Here is a 22,786-nt window from a genome sequence, read left to right on the forward strand (position 1 = left end):
CATATAAGGTAATGATCACATTTGGCAAGAGCAGTGTGTGTGGCCAGGGTGTGACATGACACCACACGCCCTGGGACTTTGATCCAGGGCTCTTAGAGGTAAGCGCTGGAATAAGTTTAGATCAAGGCTGCTAAATCATAATGAACATTCTGCGGGGGGGGGGGTTGTTATCAAAAATCAGTGTTAGGTAGAGTTTGACTTTCTTTAAGCTCCTATTAGAGTTTATGACCATTTAGCTTGTATTCACCTGAACACATTGCCACTTGTCAATGGTTATGCCATGAGACTTAGAGATCACAACAGCAGTGTTACTTGTAGAAAAAAACTCAAGACAATTTTTTTTTAAATAATATATTATGTATCATTACATGAAACATGGTTCTCAACTGTCTTTGATTCAGCAAAAACTGGCAATGGTGAAATTTAACATTATTTTGAAAAGTTACTATGGCATAGAATAGAATAGTGATTGTTTGGAGTATATTAGTAGACATTCTGGCTGAAGTACATAAAAATTATGTTTACCCTTAATGAAGCCCTGATCCCCCTTATCAATAATTCTCAAAATAATTTACATAAGAACTGCTTTAACTCGGGTGACAAGTATGGAAGACAATCTATCAGAGAACAGTATTCTAAGACAGCAAAAAGAAACGTACTGCCCAAAGTTCCACAGCTATGACTGGAGAGATGGCTCAGGGGTTAAGAGCATTTTTATCGCTCTTGCAGAGAGGACCCAGGTTTGGTTCCCAACACCCAATCCTCTGTGACTCCAGTCCCAGGGTATGCCCTCTTCTAGCCTATGTGGGTGGGCACCAAACACAGGCATGGTGCACACACATATATGGAGGCAAACGTGCACACATGTGAAATAAAAATAAATAAGTCTTTAAAATATTAACAACAACAACAACAAAAGTTTTCACAGCTGCTATTCAAAATGCTGGACTTAAGCGCACAAGTTTAAGGTATGCATATTATCCACTTCCCCCAAGTAACAAAATGAAAAAACCCCAAAGCTGAGGGCATGGTGGCACACGACTTTAATCCCTGCACCAGGGAGGTAGAGGTAGAAGGACCAGAGTTCAAGGCCAGACTGAACTGAACCCCTCTTTCCCAAGGATCTATATATTGTCAAAGTTTGATCAAACTGTGTTTGCAGAACAAATGTCAGCAGTACATTCAAATCAACACAACACACATCACCATATAACACATATTTAGGAAACTGATGAAGACTGTCAGAATATATAACTGGGTTACAGACCACTTACTTAGAGAATGGGAAACTATTGCTAATAAGGTATGCACACAACATTCCCCAGCCATCAGTCTTAGTAAGTAATGTGATGTGGCTAGAACTCATCATTCCCCCCGCCCCCCAAGCATGGTCTCGCATAGCATCGGCTGGCCTAACCTGGCTATGGAGGATGACTTGGAACTCGTGATTCTCCTGCCTCCCCCTTAGTGCTGGCACGTAAGTGTATGCTGCTATATCGACCGTACCCAGCTACAGCACAGGAGGCAATGCAACCAAATAAATCCTCACGTCAGCTGCATTTTATTCTGTCAATCTAAAGAAAACATCTTCTCTAGTCAAACAATTTAAATGCTTTAATATGAAGTTTACTATGGCAAACTAAAATGTTCTTGCATTTGTCAAATATTGGGCTACTAAAATGGTACAATGGTTTTATTCTAAATCTCATTTGGTGCTTTGTTCATCTGAGACTCCACCCCCACCCCACCCCCACAAAAAAAAAAAAACCCAACAAGCAAAACGGATACATATTTTTTCTCTCTCCCAGAAAGAAAATTAAACTCTAAATTAAGGCAGATCAATGATAAAATATGAAGTTCTGTTAAAAACAAAAACAAGCAAGCAGAGAGCCAGCAAAGAGATGCTTCAGAAAAAAATAACTTTTCCCCACTTATACCACCCCCTACAATTGATCTCTTCCAAACCCTGCAACATACTTTCGACTTGAAACGATAAAGACAGGGAACTGAAACTGGGTGGCCACCCGGGCACAAGCTGAAATCTTCTATCAAATATTGTTGTGCCCTACTGTATTATATATTTGACGGTACTACTAAAAGCCACACTACGAGCTGGGCATGGTGGCACACACCTTTAATTCTAGCACTCAGGAGGTAGAGGCAGGCGGATATCTGATATCAAGGCTTGCTTGGTTGACACAGTGAGTTCCAGGACAGATAGGGCGACAGAGTGAGACCCTGTTTTGATAAAACAAAACAAAACAAAAAAAAACAGGAAAAAAGCCACACTGAAAACAATGAGGCTTTACAAGCACCACCTGCACAGTAGGGGACAAAAAAAGAGAACAAAACCAAAAACCACCTAACATGCACACTTACTTCCTTAAAGGAAGCTGAAGAAAAGGTAGATCCAGAAATACAAGAAAACCTGGCCTTGAAGACCTGCTATGCCCAATGTCTCTGACAAGATAAAAACAAAAACAATAGCAAACATTTATTTTTCCTGATTTTCTTTAATGCATTTTCCATCTTACAGGGACACTACTAGGTGTGTTAATGCCATCTGTCTACACCTTCCCAGCAGGCACCCAGGAAAGAACTCTTCTTCCCACTTATGTTTGGGGAGGAGCGCTTTTAAGCACAGCAAACCAACTCTCATGGTTGGCCATAAGTAACGGGTAGTGACATTCTAAAAATGGATTATCACACACACTCAAACCACACTAAAATCTCAACTTACTTCAAAATCTATTTTCTTTCTATTGTAGCTTTTATTCCCAATTGTATGAAATCCAAGAAGTGGGAAGAATGTCTTTTCTTTCTTTGCTGTTTCTTCTTCCTCCTCTTATTCTTCTACACATTTCCTTCCTTCCTCTTTTTTAAATTATCAATGACAAGAGGTTAAAGAAATGGGTTATTAATGAAACCAAAGTCTAGTAAACAGCAAAAACAGATCAGAGAACTCACAAACCCTTCTGTGTCATGATGTTAAAATCACCGACAAGGCTTTTGTTTTTATTTGTATAAAGGACATTTTCTTAGACAGTATTTGGCCCTGGAGCTGCTTATTTCAGCAGTTGGCGGTCCTCCAAGCTCTTAAGACGCTTCTTCCGGGGCTGCACAAAGTCATCATCTGAGTCATCACTGAACTTACTGTCTTCTGGTTCATTCCTGAATTCTAGTTTTGGGAACCTTTTTTCTGGGTAAAGGTTCTTTAAAAGTTCTTCAAAATAGCTTTCAAGTTTTATACCAGCATTGGCTACTTCAGAATCAGGCTGTGGGATAAAATAAAGATAGGAATTAAAAACCAGAAGACCAACATTTTAGTCAATAAAACTAACCTCTGACAATTCTGTTCCTTTTTGTCACACAACTGTCAAACAACGGACTGTTGAGAGAAGTATTAGACATGTCGCTAACATAAAACAAGTAAAAGTCTGGGGCTACATGATGAGGACTCTGTTACGATAAATATTTCCGCCAAAAGCCTCCGAGACCCACCGCCACATGTGAGCTTTACGCCAGCCGCCTGCCCGAGTTAGGTCCAAATGAATACACAGAAACTTGTATTAGGTTCAAAGCTGCTTGGCCAATGACTAGGATTCTGCATCTGTTAGCTCAGTCTTAATTATCATAAATCTATATATTTTATAAGACTTATCTTATCCTTGCCGGTGGATCACATTGTGCCACTGGAGCAGGAGTGGAGGGGGAAAAAGGGACCCTTCCTGTTTCTCCTTCGCTTAAAAATGAGTCTCCTTGCTATGTCACTTCCTGCCTGGATTACCACTTCTCTACTACATTTCCCAGAATCCTCTTTGACTCCTAGTCCCATCTAACTTTCGGTCTCATTGGCCAAATCAATACACAGTACATTCCCCATCAGGACTCTAGAGAGGGCCAGCAAATAACAAGACTTTTTTTTACTGAATCATTCGAAAGGAAATTGACAGGGATGGATCACATCCTTCACGATCAGCAAGATGACAAGATCGTCATGCCTGGGGATCTCAAGAATGAAAAATGTCATACAAAAGAAGAACAAACAGAAAAACCAATGAGAAAGACATAGTTTGTCTAGACAGAGTGATACAAGATTGCTAAAAGAGTACTTTTTGGTACATTCTATTTCAAGATAAACACAGAAATCAAAGTCTAGAAGTACAAAGAGTTTGCAAAATAAAAGGAAGGGATGGTAAATACTTATGTATTTTCTAATCTGTCTGGGTATCAGGTGTCTTGCACTTACTACATGATACAACTGCAAATTACATGTGGGTAAGTCTTCCTAGTAACCTCTTTCACACCCTGGCAGACCTGAAGCACCAGAGAACCTCTTCCACTGGCACCGACACTGGGGGCGCCTCCCTGTTGGCAAGCTGTGGGCTACCATTACTCTTCCCATGTTGTTGCCTCTCCCCGTCTCACCTCATTGAACTCAGCACAGTTTTGAAAGATCAATCTAAAATCAGCCACAAAATCTTCAGGCTTTGTATACATGCAATAATCCTCCTGAAGTCTTTTCTTGATGGTTGATAAGTCCATTGGGTTTTTAATTATTTTATAATAATCAGGCACCTTACAAAACAAATGAATCAATATAAATAGGTAAACTGTACCTGGTTCTAGAATACATGCTATTTTTCTTTACAGTATTTTGTCACCGGTGAAAAACAAAATTAAGAAACAAACCTATTCATCGACATTTACAAGTGCCTACTGTGTTCCATGCCACAGGTTTTGTGGCACTTTCTCTAAAATGGTTTACATTCATTGAATATAGTGTTGGGTCTCAAACAGGTTAATGTAAGTATATCATGTATGTATGTATAGAATGCATCATGAACGTATCCTCCCTTCCTTCCCTTTAGCCCACATTCCGCTTTTCCCATCCCTAAAGTCTCCTCTTTGAAACTCCCAGATCCCTTTAGCTTTTGTGTGGCACATGTTTATGGAATACAGGAGACCCATAACTGAGAAAATATGCAACATCTTTCTGCATTTCACTTAATAGTTCTCTCTATTTGTATCTATTTCCTAGAGAATGTCATGCTTTTATTCTTTACGGATGACTAAAAATCCCACTATGCATACACACACCATTCTTTAAATCCGTTCACCTGCAGAGGATCAACAGTTAGGCTTATTCTATCAGCTACTGTGAACAGTGCTGTAATAAATGTGACCGTGCAAACGTCTCTCTTGTACAGTGTCCTCTGAACGATAAATCAGAAGAGATGAAGTATAAGTGGCCAATAAACATAAAGTGTTTAACAACCTTGTCAGCAAAGTCAAAACTGAAATAACATTGAGATTCTACCTACACACACACACACACACACACACACACACTCTGCTGATGAGGATACAGAAAAAAGCAAACCCTTCTATACTACTGGTGGGAATATAAATCAATTCATTATGGAAATCAGTATGGAGGCTGCTCAGTACCATATGATCTAATTAACAATGATAGTGAGATCCAGTCTCATTAAAAAAAAAAGAAAAGAAAAGAAAAAAATGAGTAATTGTAAACCATGGTTGCTATACCCAGCAAAAGCTATCTGGTAAATCTGATGATGGAGAAGCCTGGCTGTGCTGGTGCACTGGGGAGGCAGATTCAGGAGAATCTCTATGAGGGCCAGACCAGCCTGGTCTAGGTAGTGGGTTCCAGGCCATCAGAAGTTACATAGTGAGACCCCGTTTCTAAACAAGCAGACAAATACCCATTTAAAAAGGATGGGTCAATGTGATCTTGTTTTGTCCTATTCCAAGTAGTGAAGGACCCAACCCTCAGATCTGATGCTCAATAGCATGATCCTGAAAAACTCTAACCCTGCTGAAAATCAGTTTATACTCCAAATGAATAATCCTGGCAATTTCAGTGTAAGTTTTATGGAATGAGGGGGGGGGGAGAGAAAAAAAAGAAAAAGGGGTTAACTTGTGCCTACTGCTACTGTGAATAAAAATGCAAGCCAGAATCACAGAAAGTAACAATTTTGGGTTCTATTTTTAAGTATGCACTGGCAACACGAACACCCACTTCTTTTGGGTATGAAAGATCCTTTTTCCTAAAGGACTGATTTCCCTTTCCCTGAAGGATTGATATCCCTTTTTGGGCTGGGGCTGTATGTAGTTTATATTTTGCATATATGAGCACTGGGTTTGTTGATTCCATAGTACCCTAAGAAAAGTCACTTCCAAAAACTTAAATATTAGAAGTAGACATGGTGATGCAGGAGGATCCAATTCCTTCAAGTCCATGGCCAGCATGGTCCACATAGGCTCCCAGGCCAGGCAGAGCTACGCAGTGGGCTGTATGTTCACTGCACACAAGAATGGGTTTAACTGCAATATTTTCTAACATGAAACTGACTGTCCTAAGTTAACTTATTTATTAGTTTTCCTTTTTTCTACTTTGCATTAATTTTTAAAATCCAACAAACCACAAGTAGAAATGTAATTAGAGGGTGGAGGCAGGGGGATCAGGGAACTCAGGATCATTTTCCCTGTATACTCTGAGGCCAACCTCAGATATATGAGATCCTGTCCAGAAAACCCAACCACAATCACAGCTACTCAATTTCAAAAAGAGCTTACATACCCCAGAAGGAAAACACATTTTATGGGAGGGATCCTTTCTGATACTCTAAAGGTATCAAAGTTATTCCACACTTTCAATACAGACCTGGTTGAGACAAACATTCCTGGCCTTTTTCCATTATTAAATTCTACTTGCTATTCTAAGTCTAGACCTATCAAGAAAAATATAGAAAATTATAGAGGCCTTTAAAAAACAAACAGTGGCTATTTTCTCCAACAACTCATGTCATATAAGCCTTCTGAGATTCTGACAACATAAAAATCATCATGGCAACATGAAAGTCAATTGGGTGGGCCAAGAAAGTGAATCCAAGAAACAAATACAAAGTATCAGCCAATTGTCACTAACATATATTTATCTGTTTAGTGAAATGACATCATTTATATGTATCATTATGTTAAGTGAACTAAATGAGAGAAAAAGAAATGCTACATATGACATGTAAGTCAAGTGGAACTATGTGTGGGAGGAAGAAGCTTCAAAGTGGCGGAGAGGAAACAAGGCAGGGTAGCGGGAAAACAAAAGACAAGCTTTGTCCTCTGTCTTCTATAGAATTTAGATTTAACACACACACCCCTACACACACACACACACACCTACACACACACTCCTACACACACACACACACACACACACACACACACACACACACACACACACACACCTACACACACCTACCTACACATACATAAACACAGGCACACATACGCACTACAAGAAAGCAGATGGCTTGGGGAGAGGAAGGGAATCAGTGAGACAAGAGTATATAGGAGGATAGTGAGAGACAGACAGAGAGAGAGAGAGAGAGAGAGAGAGAGAGAGAGAGAGAGAGAGAATGAGCGAACTAAATGATGTGTAGGTTTGAAAATGTCATAAGGAAACCAAATATTTTATGAGCTAAAAATTAATTAAAATAGAAAAAATTAGCATGTATTTAATATGAAAGCATTGTATGTGTGTGTGTCTTTAAGATTTGGATTAGGAATCTGGGGAGACAGTTTAGTTATCAAAGCGCTTGCTATGCAAGCATGAAGACGTGTTTGATCACAAGCACCTATGTAAAAAGCCAGGCATGACAGCACACACTTACAAACCCAGCACTGAGGGGACAGAGACAGGCAGATTCCTGGAGAGTCCTAAATCCCATGGAGAGATCCTGTCTCACAAAACCACATTCAAGGGTGATCTCAGCCCCCTCACCCTAACACCTGTTCTCTCCTGCAGGACCACCCACAAAAGACTTGTATTAGATACAAGAAACTACTGAAATGATAAATTAGGTTCTCATGAATCAATTCCTAAAAAATTATTCCACCATGTAAACAACGTACAAATGACATTAATACTTACAGTTAGAGGAACAGGGTCTTGGAAAGCCAGGCTCATTTCATGGCAGTAAAGAAACAGAAGCAGACGTTCACATTTCTAATGAAAAATACAATTAATAAAATAGTGAAGGCACAGCTTATTTTCTAAAATAATTCACAGCCCTCAGAATAAAAATTAAAGCTCTAGGAATACATAAGAAAACACTGAATCTAACCAGGCAGTGGTGGCGCACGCCTTTAATCCCAGCATTTGGCAGGCAGAGGCAGATGGATCTCTGTGAGTTTGAGGCCAGCCTGGTCTCCAGAGTGAGTTCCAGAACAGCCAAGGCTATACAGAAAAACCCTGTCTAGAAAAATTAAAAAACAAACAAATATCAACTTAGGGAATACGGATACAAGAGTCCCTGTAATTGTGTAAATAAACCAATCTCATTAGAAAACACACATTTTGAGTTCTTCAAGATGAACCCCCCCTACCCCCTCATCACCCGTGTGTGATGTGTGAAGAGTCGGCAGTCACTGGAGGAAGCAATGTGGAGGCAGAGCCTGGTCCCTGTAAGCCCTGGTGAAGACCCCTCTTGCAAACAGAGCTGTCCTGCTGTGAACTCTGCTACTTCCTCCTTTCAGGCCAGTGAGTGCCTCCCAGTGAACATCTACAGTACTGGCACTGAGTGCAGGCTCTCCCCTCTTACATATCAATTTTCACATAGTTTCTTTCTTTCCTTTTCTGGTGCTAGGGGGGTGGGGTGGGGGCGGGCGCGGGGGTGGGAGACATGGTTTCTCTCTGTATCCCTGGCTGTCTTGGAACTCACAGAGATTCACCTGAGTGCTGGGATCAAAGGTGTGAGCTACCACAGAATGGCTTATTCTTTTTGATAAATTCTTTAGTAATAAAAAATTATAGTTAAAATGTTAAATAATAATGTGGTCAAAGTATGGAATTATTTGCAGAAACATTAAATAAAAAAAGTCAATCTCACTGTCAATTCTCAAAAAAATATTCTGAAAAAGAAAATCAATTAGTGTGAGAAAAAAATGAAACAAGACAGAAATTAAGGTAGGCAAAATTTAAAAGCTTAGACTAAAGCTAGGCACAGTGGCTCATTCCTATAAACCCAGTGATGGGAAGCTGAGGCCAGAGGATAGCCATCTGATGACAGACTGGACTAACAGTGACACCTTGTCTCAAAAATCAGAAACAAAGCGGGCCTGGTGAGCTGTAATCAGGTGTACTTGGATGTCCTGAATTCAAGGTGAGCATATTATGCTACACAGAGAGTTCTAGGCTAGCCTGAGCTACAGAGTGAGGCCAAGCTTTAGGTGGACAGTCAGTGAAGTCAGGAGTGCCAGGACTGAGTTCCATTGGGATGTAAGGGAGCTGGATGTGCTGATAACTTTAAAGCCTAGCAGTGCAGACATGGACCACGATGGCACCTCAGAGCTCAGCGCCCAGGAAACCTACCCCAATCCCCAAGCACCGAAGCAATGAGAGATATGTTTAAAAAATGAAGTCACCTAAGGCTGTCTTCTGGCACGCCCCCCACTCCCCCCCGAAAGCCCAGCTCTACCTACTGTATGTAGGACATACAGTTCACTCTGTTCAAGCACAGTGCTAAACTTCTACCTAATAACGCTCTCTTTTGTTTAATTAAGAAGTTATGGTTCACTGGGTCAAGTACTTTTCTATGAAAGCACAAGGACCTGGATTTGGATCCACAGAACCCAAGTAAAAAAGTTAGGCATGCTGGCACCCGCTGTAAGTCTAGTGTGAGGGAGAAGGGGAAAATGACTGAAGTTCAGGTGTGTGCTGCCTAGCCAGTCTAGTCCTGTGAGCTTCAGGTTCAGTGACAGGCCTTGTCTCAAATTAAGGTAGATAGCAAAAAAGGAAAATACGTTAGGTCAAACTCTGGCCTCCATGTGTAGAGGCATGGGTTAGAGCCCACATACATGTATACACACACGCACGCACACGCACACGCACACGCACACACACACACACACACACACACACACACACACAAAACACTATATAGCTTGCTATTGATTATTTAATATTCCTTTTCTTCTGTGTGTAGAAAGAAGGAAAAGGGAGAAAGAGACTTAAGCAACCATAACCATCCTAATACTTCAGTGTAGAAATGCGCAAAAAACAAAACAAACCCCAAACTTACCCTTTTATCTATTGGCGTTAATTTACTAAGGCCTTCGATTTTCCTTTTATCTGAGTTGTGACTGCGAGCATCACAATCATATTCAACTTCTGGCTTAGATAAGTCTCGGCAGAAAGTACAAATCCATTCTCCGCTGTTGGGATAATATGCCTTTGAGTTCTGAGTGTATCAGGGCTCTCTCCATCCCCCTTCCCACCCCCTCTGGCCATCTACGACACGCTCCTTTGGCATGGGTTTTATTCTCTGCTTATTTATCACTACTAGGTACAAAGCAGTATGGAGAACAAAGAGCAGAGCTGTGATGCAAAGGTCTAAGATGTTAGTAATATTAAACTCTGACTAAACATCACACTTCTGATCCTCCCTCTTGTCTCCTCCAGGTGTGTGCCACTAAGGCCAGCCAGGGCCTCTTACTGTTTATCACAACAGACGAGCTTTCTGAGAAGAACAAAGACCAAGGACCTGTGAATCGGGGTTAGAGATTATGAAGTATGCATTTGTGCCAAATGGAATTTAATCCTTCTAAGTTTTGTTACTAACAATTGTCAAAAATGTTACAATTGTTAATTAAAAAATCCTTCCACCTTACTTTCTTCCCCCTTCATTCTCTCTTTTCCTCCGTCATGCCACTGTTTCCAGACACATCCACTTTCTTGTAAACGCTGTTACTTTTTATTTCCTTAAAGCAGTGGGGAAAAGCACCCAAGCCATGTGTATGCTAGCCAAGAAGCCCTAGCACTATGTGACACTCCAACCCCCCCCACTCTTTAGAGGGAAGTAATGTCTTACCTCGGGAAATTGGTCAATGTGGGCACGTGGCAACTCAGATGGAATACTTTAGGACACTTTTCACAGCAAAGAAGCTCCCCTCCATTCTGACAAACAGCACACCAGTCTTCATTGGGATCGTCCTCCTTCCTTGCCTCTCCGACAATCACAGGGGACTTCTGAGAGGCATCCTGCCACTCGGGCTTTCCATTCGAGGAGTTTTCCTGATGAAGGACAGGTTGATCTCCTGTGCTGTCAGGAGCATCAGATCGTAACACGGCTTCCTCAGAAGAAGAGCTCTGATTAGTGTTTAAGAGGAGGGACGTAAGTATGCTTCTTGGATAGTTAGTCTGCAACCAGAGAGAACATTATTTATGTATGCATGCATGTTTTCAAAGTGACCTTGTAATCTCCCAATGGCTACAATAATTAAAGACTAAATGGGCAGTGTGGCAGTCAATCACATGAACTGTAAAGATGGTTTACTGTAGCTACTAATCCAAATTACACCTTTGGACACTGTGCTGGCTAGTTTTATGTTGACCTGATGCAAGGAGGAGTCATCTGAGTGGAGGGAGCCTCAATTTAGAAAACACCTACATAAGACTGGATTGTGGGCAAGCCTGTACTGCATTTTCTTAATTAGTAACTGATTGGGGAGGGCCCAGCCCACTGTGGGGCAATGCCAACCCTGGGCTGGTGGGTCCTGGGTTCTATTAGAAAGCAGGCTCAACAAGCCAGTGAGCAGCACCCCTCCAAGGCCTCTGCACCAGCTCCTGTCTCCAGACTCCTGACCCATTTTGAATTCCTGTCTTGAGGCCCTTTGATGAACTTTGAAGTGGAAGGGTAAATTAAATAAACCCTTTCCTTCCCAAGTTGCTTTTGGTCGTGGTGTCTCATCACAGCAATAGAAACACTAAGACAAAGATTACGTCTAAATTTTGTGTTTGACCCTAGGATGGTGAAAATTTCCAATTAAACAGAAGGTTTTAGCTCCTTAAAATTTTGTTTCTGAAAGCTGAAAGTAGCAAACATGGATATAATTAAAAATGGACATTCTTTGGAGGTTAATTATTTCCAAATTTAATTTGTTTCAGAACAGCAAGTTGGCTTAGTGGGGAAAAATTATCAGATAACCTGAGTTCAATCCCTAGAACCTTCATAGTAGCAGAGACTTTTATTCCAGAAAGTTGTTCTGACTTCCATATGCTGCCCCCATACAGACACACAATCAAGATAAAACGTTTTAAAATGTTTTTAGTTTAGTGTATGGAGAGCTGCCTTAGTGGGGAATCCGGGTTCAGTTCCCACTGTGCACATGGTGGCTCACCATCACCTGTAACTCCAGTTCCACTTCTTGAATGGACCTATACAGACATCAGACACACATGTGGCAGACATACATGCAGGCAAGACATTCATACAAACAAAATAAACCTATTTTAAACATTAGCTTGTTCTACTGTCTTCATCTTTCCTTCCCCCCCTCTTCTTTTTCTAAAGAAGGTTGAAATTCTGCCTCACTCTCTGAGTAGCTGGAATTGTAAGCACACACCAATGTGCTCAGTTTATCTCCATTATTACAGTAAATCTCTCCCAGTTTGCTTAATTCTCTTCGTATACCACCACTATGCCCATCCCCATGGGGCTGTTAAGACCCCTCTGACTACTGTCTGGATAGTTTTCTCCCTCCACAACTGCCTGTGGAGCTTCCGTTCTCAGACTATTTCATGGGTGTCCTATCAGGACTACCCTTTTCTTGCCTCTTAAATGGAACAGTATTGCAAGCACTGATGTAATTACATTTTGAGGTCTAGATTCTTCATCTGATTCTTGTTTTACTATAACAACAGGAAAATCATAATTTTCAGGTGGTCCACTGTTTTCTTGCTTTATTCGGATTGGCTCCAACATGACTACTGGGACTTTGTGTGTAGAATCAGCTCCTGCTGGTTTGCTGGAAGAGCCAGAGCTGTGAGGGAGAAAGGAGGGAAGGGACATAAAAATTAAGACAACCTAAAAAACAGTCAGTTGAAGAACATTCTGGAATAACTTAACTTCACAATAATAACCATATTTTATATCAGCAGTGAATGATGTTAAAATTGTGGAGTCAGCACAAATTTCCTTGATGACAGACTAACAGACTAACCTTTCAAATAGATTTATCAAGTATCTGAAAACATAAGTAAAACCTGGCTTGAGTATTCTAAGGTTCTCTAACTGCTCAACTAGACACAGGGTCTTAGAAGGAACATCTTTTTGGTCTTTCCCAGTTCCCTGTCTAGTCACGAGAACTCTAGGCCAACAACTCCAGGCTTTTATGCGGTTTGTATTAACACACTAGGATACCATTTGTTGGTGGTTCCTCCTTAAGGGTAGTAGCTAGACAGAACCCTTACACCATTAGCTACTCTGCATTTTTTTTTTTAATTTTAAGGATTTATTTATTATGTATCCAGTGTTCTGTCTGCATGTTTGCCTGCATGCCAGCACCAGATCTCATTACAGATGGTTGTGAGCCACTATGTGGTTGCTGAGAATTGAACTCTTGAAGAACAGCTGGAGTTTTTTTTTTTTTTTTTTTTTTTTTTTTTGAGAGAGGGTTTCTCTGTAGTTTTTTAGAGACTGTCCTGGAACTCTCTTTGAAGACCAGGCTGGCCTCGAACTCAAGAGATCTGCCTGCCTCTGCCTCCTGAGCGCTGGGACTAAAGGCGTGCGCCAATACCGCCTGGATCAGCTAGAGTTCTTAACCACTGAGCAATCCCTTCAGCCCAGCCACTCTGTTCTTATGGAACTACAGGCAGACCTCCTCTTAGAGAATGCTAATTTCAAAGGATAAACAAAACATGGAATTTAAGTCTAGAAGTAATGTTTAAAGACAATGAGGGTAGAACTAAATAATAACTTAAAGAAGGAGCTTAATTGTCAAAATTTTCTTTTAAAGTAGAACCAACGTTGCATCATTGTAACAGTCACAGAACCCTGAAAGAAAGATTGCTTCTTCACTCAGAGACAGGAGCACCATCACAAGTTAATAGGCCAGTCCCATCTACATAAGAGAGCTCCTGACCATGTGACAGCCTGTCTCAAAACAAAACACAACAGAACCCATGAGGAAAATAATGCTTGTTTTTCCTAAATTTGCCTACAGATCACTGTGTTATAAACACTTTTGTCTTTGCTAATATGATGTCAAATACTATCCTATTTTTAGCATCTAGACAAATACTATCTTTAAAGATTAACATTGTAGTTTAGCCACTCTATTAACATATAAAAAAGATACTCCGAGTGTCAAAAGATTGACAACTGCAAGGAATTTATGCACAGTTGGCTCTTAATGTCCATGGCCTTCACATATATGGATGGAAAAATACCTTGTGGGAGGGAATGTGCCTGTAACTGAACATGTACACACTATTTCTTTTTTTTGGGGGGGGTGGGGGTTGTCATTATTCTCTAGACAATGCAATATAACAAGTTTTACAAAGCAGTCACATTGTATTAGGCACCATCAGTAACCTAGAGATGATTTTAAGTATACACCAAAGTATGTGCAGGTCACATATAAATACTGTACCACCTTATATAAGACTTGAGCATTTGCAGATTTTGGTATTCTCAGATGAGTCCTGGAATCAATTCTCTGTGGATCCTGAAACAAGACCATACCAGGAAATATGGCTGAATCAAATTACCTTCCTCGGCTCCCAACGCTGGAGGCACTGGGTGAACGTATTGGGGGATGGACGCTAGTCATAGTAACAGGCCCTGAGGAGAAGGAAATAGACCATATATATATAATATATAAATTAATAATTGTGCATTCATGTTTGTTGAATGTGCTCACTTAAATTATAAATAAAATTCTTAGAAACAATAAACTTATCTATAGTATTTTGTTACACCATGGTACTATTGATTTCTGGGCAGTGGGGAGTTCTGTGCATCACCGGAGATATCCCCATCCTCCCAACCTTAAGTACTAGTAAAACTTTTTCATCAATTCTTTCTTGCAGTAGAGTTGCTAGAGGGTTCCAGTGTCAGTGAGAACTACAGAGGAGAAAGGGGCTGGTGAATACAGTGACACCTTAGAGGTTTAGGGTGCTTGTCAGCAAGCCTGACAACCTGAGCTCAATCCCTGGAAACAAATGAGAACAATTAATTGGAGAAGTCAAAGTTAGATTCAGATATGAAGCAATTAAAAAATGAAAATAAACATTTATTTTCAGCAGGTTCTGAACTGCTGTAATAAAAAAGAGAGTCTATGCTCAGGTTGCTGAGATGGCTCAAGTGGTAATATTGCTTGCTGCCAAGCCGGATGACCTAAGCTTCATCCCCATGGTGGACCCACCCATGGTGGAAGGAGAGCCTGGATCCCATAAAGAGTCCCCTGACCTCCAAGGGGCATGCTGCAGCACTCATATATAGACGTGCACACACACAAGTAAGTTAAGTGTAATAAAGTAAATCTATACTCTGGAGTCAGTATAGGTTGTATGGGATCTGTCTAGTGTCTGGCAGTCCACAGAAGATAAATGTTAGTCTTAGGATACTTGCAATAATGCCTTCAGAAATATTTTGCCAAGTTACACTATTATCAGTACACATGAAAGTAGCTGTTGACATTTTCATCAATGGAATTGTTACTATTAAAATCTTGACTAATTCAGCAGTAAGAAACCAACTCCTATTTAGGTGGTTCTTATGATGACTGGAGATAGAAAAAATTTTTGTTTAGTCTGTTTTGTTGGAAGTCTTTACTGTGTAGGGATTACCTATTTATGTGTCTTTCAGCAACACCAAGAACATTCTAATTTGTTCCTATGCACTTGTCCTTTATTTTATTGTAAATTCAAGTTTAAAATAAAAATCTCCACTTAAACTTCATAACCACCATATTTTTGGTAACACTGTAGGAAAAATTGAGTTCCCTCCTTTCCACTATTCCCTGCAGGTGCTGTTGTATGGCTGAATTCCTCAGAACTGAAGCAGACTCTCCTCCAGGGAAAGGGGAGGCTCCTAAGACTCTGGAAGATGGGGAAAAATAGGAGGCTAATGAAACTTTTCAAAATCAAGGAAGCTCAAGAAGTTAAGGTTCAGAAAGTCAGAACATTTACACAGGCAAGTGCCAGGACAGAAAAGACTCTGGTGAAGGGCACTGCAAATGGTGTAGCTGGCACCGGGGACCTGGCTCTGCTGAGTTACCCACCACACCGGGCAGGGATGGTGAGCTCACTGGTTCACCAGGCCAGATCTGAATGCAATTCTTTCTTTGGCTTGTAACCAGCACATTATTTGGATGTATTTGTTCATGTCTCCTCTGGAAGTCACATGACAGATGACTGCTATATCAAGCTCCAGGAGTAATATCTGGAGTGTTTCTTGGAGGAAACAGGTTGTTGTTTAGGTTTTTTTTTTTGAGACCGGGTTTGTTTGTGTAGCATTGGCTGTCTTGGAACTCACAGAGATCCACCTGCTTCTGCCTCCCAGATGCTGGGATTAAATGTGTGCACCACCAGCATCTGGCTCATGAAATATTATTTTTTTAGACGCTTACTTTTATGTGAATTGAGTGTCCTGCCTGCATGTACATAAGTATACCACATGCATGCAACACTTGGGAAGGCCAGCACTGAAGTATATGGCACTTGTAAGCCAACACTGGGTACTGGGAACCCTGTTCTGCTGCAGGAGCAGGAAGTGCTCTTCCCCACTGAGCCAGGCATCTCTCAACCTCCTCATAGAAAGCCATTGTTAAACACAACTAAACAACAAAGAACAAAGTACCAAAGAATGCTCTCTTGTTTATTTTAATTAATCAAATTTGACTCTAGACAAATTACATTCTAGAAGAGACCACATCACAGGCAACTAAATGAGGGTGTGCTAAAAATTTGCTCAATGGTTGCTGTAATGACAAAAAAAAAAAACAAAAAACAAAAAAAAACAAAACCTTGCTGAAATTGAAAAATGTAAAAGTTTAACTTTTGTTTCCTTCCTTGTGAGGAGTACTAGCTTTACATGGTATAATAACTCTGGATGGTGACATGAGCCCAGCGGGTTAAAGCACTTGTCACCAAGCCTGACAACCTGAGTTTGAAGCCCTACCTGGTGGAAGGAGAAAAATCAAGTCCAAGGTGTCCTCTGACTTCCACACTGCACTATGGCACACAGGCAGAAGTATACACACACACACACACACACACACACACACACACACACACACACACACACACACACACACACACACACGGAAACCTTAATATATACATATTATTATCCCCTCACTACAAAAAATGAGGCAGAGCGCATTTTTTAGTTATGATGAGTAAGGGTAGCTTTACCTGCAAGGCCTGGAGATGGCACTGATGAATTTGGTGACTGCACCGTTCTGTTTGATGGAGGTCTTGGCTGGCCATGATCTACACTTGTATCTTTCCTTGCAATATTGTCCAACATGATAGTACTTGAACAATCAATCTTCCAAGAGAATAAATTATTGCAGAGCAAATTAACTTTGCAAACTAAAAAAAAAGCCACTTTAAATTTGCAAGAAAGCTTCAATCCTGAGTTCTATCATTTGTTTGAGACAGGGTTTCTCTGTGTAGCACTGGCTGTCCTGAAACTTGCTCTATAGACCAGGCTGGCCTTGAACTCAGAGATCCACCTGCCTCTGCCTTCCCAGTGCTGAAATAAAGGTGTGTGCCACCACCTCTGGCTTTTCCATTTGGTTCTAAGTGCTATCAAGCAAGGCACCAATTGTGAAGCTCTGCTAGATGATTCCCCCATCAGCAAATCAAAACAGAAGTTTATTCTTTGTTATATTCTACCCACAGCAAATATACTGAGGACACGCACGTTACATTATGCACGCGTGCGCGTGTGCACATGGGCACACAGTCAGTCTCATGCTTTAAACGCACATACTTTGTCAGGCTTAAATACACCAAGTTTACTAAGAACATAGACAATTCCTTCATACATTTCTACCTTTCTCAATTGGGATTCTGTAAGAGACCTGTTGCGTGTCCTATGGCCAGGGTACAGACTGTCTATAATGAAATAACACAGATGAAAGGGAAGGAAAAAGTTTTCATTTTCTATGGACTCTCCTTTATGGTTGTGGGAGATGGGAAGCAGACAAGATCATTTGTATCTTAATATTCTTAGACACTACTTTAGTCACTAATTTTCAGATAGTACATAAAGGTTTGGGTTTCTTAATGTAATAGAAATAATTTATAGTGGAATAATCCTAAAAGCAAGATAAAACTTAAAATTTAGACTAAGGTTTCCAAAGTCTGATGTATGCATGAAGAGGTACACTCTATCCATTTAGAATACATGCATTATAAAAACTGAAATGACTGTGGTGAGATTAATAATGTAATTATTAGGAAATAATAATTGATCTCAACTTGGATTAAAGAAAATTTAAAGTTCTTTCATATAACATTACAGATAATTCCTTCCAATTAAAGTGTGCAAAATATTTCACCAATGGAAATGTTTTAAGTTTGGTTGTAGATACATTATGACATTGAGATTACCTAAGCTTGCAGGGTAAAAAAAAAAGGGGGGGAGGGAGGGAAATGGGGCTGAAGAGAGAGGTCAGCAGTTTAAAGCATTGTGTATTTTTCCAGAGCACTGAGGTTCTATTTTCAGCACCTACAAGGTAGCTCACAACTGTCTGTTAACTCTGTCCCAAGGGACCTGACACCTCCTTTTGGTTTCCAAAGGCATCAAGCACTTGTAGTGCACAGACATACATGTAGTACAAATAGTATTTTAAAAAATAAAAGGGAAACAAATGACGAAGGTGTGGAGAACCAGCAAGAGAACACTATTTTCTGCCCTTAGATTCTTAAAAAGTCATTTGTCAAGTTAAGGACCCTAAGGATGGACTGACTCATTACTTAATTTAAATATGCAAGGACCTGGCTTCTAACTCTCTGTGGTAATATGCTCAAGGAGAGAAGTCTGCTGTGGGGCTAAGGGCATCTCTGCCTCTTCCTGGTTCTTATATTTCTGGTATTCACTCTACTCTTATTCTCCACTTTCCAGCTGGAAACATTCCAGTCTTATCTGTCAGCCTACTTCCCTCCTTTCCCAGCCTTGACTCTACGATGCATCATCTACAAGCATCTTTCACGTCAGAGTCCAGAACATTCTTTTGCATGTCTTAAGTGTTCAGAATTTGCAATTTTACTCACATTTTATTTCTAAAGAAAACTAAGCTTTCAGAAAGAGCTGGCAAACCAATAAACCCACACCTTAAACTAAATCCAGATTGCTGACAATTTTCAAATGAAGTTATTAAAACAGATTTTACATAAACTTACATCTGGAAGAGATGGAAGATTGTAAGACCCTCCCACTGGTGCGCTCAGATCGATCATGGGTGAACTATAAGCCTTCCCATCGTACCCTGCTGCACTTGTGATTGTAGGACTGGAAGGAGTGGAGGGTGAGCTGCTGGCAGCTGTGGGCGGAGCCTGTCCACTGCTGATCTGCCACTGGAGTACCAAGATGAGAAAAGAAACAAAAAACCAATTAATGTAATTAGTCACTCAGGTATCCAAGACAGAAGGCACCGCCTGCTATTTCAGCTCAAATGTTATTTCAATGGAAACAGCAAGGGAGAGAAGATGGTATATCATGTGTGTGCACACACATGTGTCAATCAGATCAAAACATAAGTTTTTTTTTTTTCTTTCCTGGTAGAGAATAGTAAGCATATACCAGAAAACCACCCTACCTCCTTGCAAAATATACATACATATTCATGAAATGGACAAGAAATATAAGCACACAAATCAACTTCAAAGTAAAGCTGGAAAATTAAAAACATACATTTTCTTTTGTTCCTACATGAAATGCCTAAAAATAATCAGCCACAAATGAGGGCTGTCAGGTTTTTATACTCCTCTTTTCTTATTTTTCACATCTGAATGGGTAACTAAGCCTTACTGAGGAAGCCTTCTCATTCAAGTTGGAAGCTATGATAAACACAAAGATAATGCTAGGTATGCTGTGCTGAATGATACAAAATCTAACAAATGGGGAAGAAAATTAGTTGAATGCTTGAAAAATTCGAGGTATTTATACCTTAGAACAACTCTCAGCATAACTGCAAGGAACTCTTTATTTTTATAGCTGGAGTGATATCTAAAAATAACATACGTTCCAATGCCATAATCTAGGAAAAGAAATAGAATTTGATGCCAAGCAACAACTTAAACTTTCACTTATAATGATGAAATAGAACAGTATGAAATTTTAAGTATTATTAAATAAAAACTGGGGATGTTCAATTAGACCTTGACTACATAAACAGAGAGTAGGTAAGGACTCCTTGATGATAAAGCACCGAGATGTAGTTTTGTACCTCTGTCCCCACAGATCTGTTTCTAAGTGTGCTCTGGAATTCCTATTCATTTAAAAAGGCAAGCAGGCAAGCAAGCTTCTTCACTTGTTGCTCATTGTAAGTTCCTATGAGCCGAAGCACAGAATACAATGCACAGAAAGGTGATACACACCTGTTTTATGGCCTGTTGAGCCAAAAACGCCATCTGCAGGGGGTTGGGTTTTATTGCCTGTCGTGGTATATTCTGGTTTGGTGGATATCGCAGCTGTTGAGGATAAGGAGGAAGAACTGGTCCATTGGGTTTAGGGCTGTGATTCTGAAAGTTTATTAAACGTGGTGGTGGATGCTAGAAAAACAAAAAAAAAACAAAAAAACAAAAGCACTGCAGTAACAGTGTTCTCCTAAAGAGGCCCAGATCTTTCCTGTGTAAAATTCCAGAGGATAGCCGCTCTGCCATAGAAGACTCACTAAGACCACAAGAAGCAACGGGGAGGATGGCAGTCATCTACTTTTAAAAGGGGAAGGGGGAAAGTGACTGGGAAAGGGAAGGAAAGGAGCTTTCCTGGTGGAGGGGCCAGGTGAGGAAGCACACACCTGCTTGTCTCCTCTTCCTACTGCTGAAGCCAGTAGGCTCAGCAAACCCCAAGCTCTCATGCCAGTCTCTTTCCCAGCACTCAATTGTCTTTACAGTTGGGCATCTGCTGCTTCTTTGTTTAAGACACCATAAATGTGTATGATCAGAGCTTCTTAGAGAAGGAGTACGTCTTCCCTTTAGAGAAACAACTAAGTCCTTATCACCTATAAAGTACCAATACCTCAAACTGTGAAGGCTTGAAGTGTAGCTCTGCCCCCCTGCCCCCCAGTTTTTCCTACTTCTGCAATTCCTTTCGCCCTTTTTCCCTCAGTTAAGAATGTATTACAGAACCAGTGAAAAACAGATTTATATACTGTTTCTAGACTGGCTGAAATTCCACAGGTGAAGAACAAAATAGAATTAGTGGGAAACTGCACAGAGAACAAGTCAGAAGACCTAACAACTGTTGGTGATTTTTCTATGAAACTTACGATATGAGGGTTTTATACTATGAAAAAAACAAGCAGAAAATAGTGAGGACTTACAGTAGAGATTTTCTAAATTTTAAGGAAAAACACCCAAATGGTTTTTCATGGAGAATAGACATTTTCTGTCATCTGAGTCTCATCCTCTCGGTAACTGCTCAAAATAGTAATTCAACCAAAAAAATAAAAGACACTTGATGCCAGAGGTCTGGGACTAAATGCTAACCCTGCCTATCATTAAGACCCTTACAGGTGAGCAAAGTGTAGGTGGTATTCTACCCATTCCTGAACTGCTACAGTTGGGTTAATTTATGAGAATACTTTAACAAATCCAAAAGACTATTAAAAACCAGATACGATTTTTTTGGGGAGTGGGTGGGTTCAGAGACAGAGTTTGTGTGTCCCTGGCTATCCTGGAAATTGTTTTGTAGACCGGGCTGACATTGAACTCAACAGAGACCTGCCTGCCTCTGCCTCCCAAGTGCTGGAATTAAAGGTATGTGCCACCAACTGGTTCAGATATGATTTTAAAATAAATAGCAAAAGTAGTGATATTTTGTTTAAATAATTCATTCAAGAATTACAAGATGAAAAGAAAACAAATGAGGAAAATACCTGAGCATGGTGAAATTGCAGGCATGGGCACAGTGAGAACAATGGCTATAAATCACATATGGTGATAACATGCCAGTGCTCTCAAATGAACAGATATATCCATAGGGTGCAATAGTGTGGACTGTAGAGCACTAAATCAACAGTCTATCAAGTCTGCTCTGCTTATTTTTCTACATAATGAACTAATCTACATTTGCCATCACCCAGCACTTTAAGAAAGCAAGCGACATGGTTTATTTTTAGAAGAACTATCATGTAACTGACTTTTTATAAGCACAATGCTTTCAGTCTACCTGTCTCCATGGGCAAGTGCAGAATATGATTTGCACCCTGCACATAACCACAGACACAAAGACCCACCACCTGTCTCAGACAGGCAGTGCAAAAGTGACATGTGTATGCACAGTTATGGGCACAAAAGCTGGTAGAAAATGAAGAAACTAAAAATATAGGGAGATAGTAAACTAATAGCCAGGAAAAAGGTAGAAGTGGGTATTTGACAGAACAGATTTAAATAGAAGTTAAGAAAAAGGATAGAAGACTAAAAAATAATACATAAAGATGTAAGAAGTACTTCTAGATTAGAAAATTAAGTTGCATAGTAGAGACTTTTCATAAATTATACTACCAAATGCTACAGACTGAAAATCAAAAGCCAGCTTCTGAGAAAAGTAGGCTGAAGGCCTGAATGCTCATTTTGATTGTCATTGCTTTTATGTGAAAGCAACTTCTTTTACATGGGTAGTGACTGCTTTGGTTACTTCTTAATAAGAAGGCAATTAAGATGACGGATTCACTCCTTTCCAGGTTAAAAAGTATTGGCAGAACACGTGCAGGTGCCTGTGCAGGGGCCTGGGCTGTGTCCCGG

The 22,786-nt window shown here is 40.3% G+C and overlaps 1 protein-coding gene across 1 annotated transcript in view; it reads right to left on the reverse strand.

Moving 5' to 3' along the window:
* Positions 1 to 2,980: 2,980 nt before the first annotated feature.
* The window catches only part of Trim24 (tripartite motif containing 24), a 96,609-nt gene continuing 76,803 nt past the window's right edge, over positions 2,981 to 22,786 (reverse strand). The window contains 10 exon segments of the mRNA XM_027391468.2: positions 2,981 to 3,275; positions 4,429 to 4,578; positions 7,955 to 8,029; positions 10,104 to 10,236; positions 10,893 to 11,221; positions 12,675 to 12,843; positions 14,573 to 14,645; positions 17,222 to 17,357; positions 19,220 to 19,393; positions 20,417 to 20,590. Of these exon segments, the coding sequence (XP_027247269.1) occupies positions 3,066 to 3,275; positions 4,429 to 4,578; positions 7,955 to 8,029; positions 10,104 to 10,236; positions 10,893 to 11,221; positions 12,675 to 12,843; positions 14,573 to 14,645; positions 17,222 to 17,357; positions 19,220 to 19,393; positions 20,417 to 20,590 (1,623 nt within the window). The 3' untranslated portion in view covers positions 2,981 to 3,065.

The sequence above is a fragment of the Cricetulus griseus genome (genome assembly GCF_003668045.3).
Source record: "Cricetulus griseus strain 17A/GY chromosome 1 unlocalized genomic scaffold, alternate assembly CriGri-PICRH-1.0 chr1_0, whole genome shotgun sequence".
NCBI lineage: Eukaryota > Metazoa > Chordata > Mammalia > Rodentia > Cricetidae > Cricetulus > Cricetulus griseus.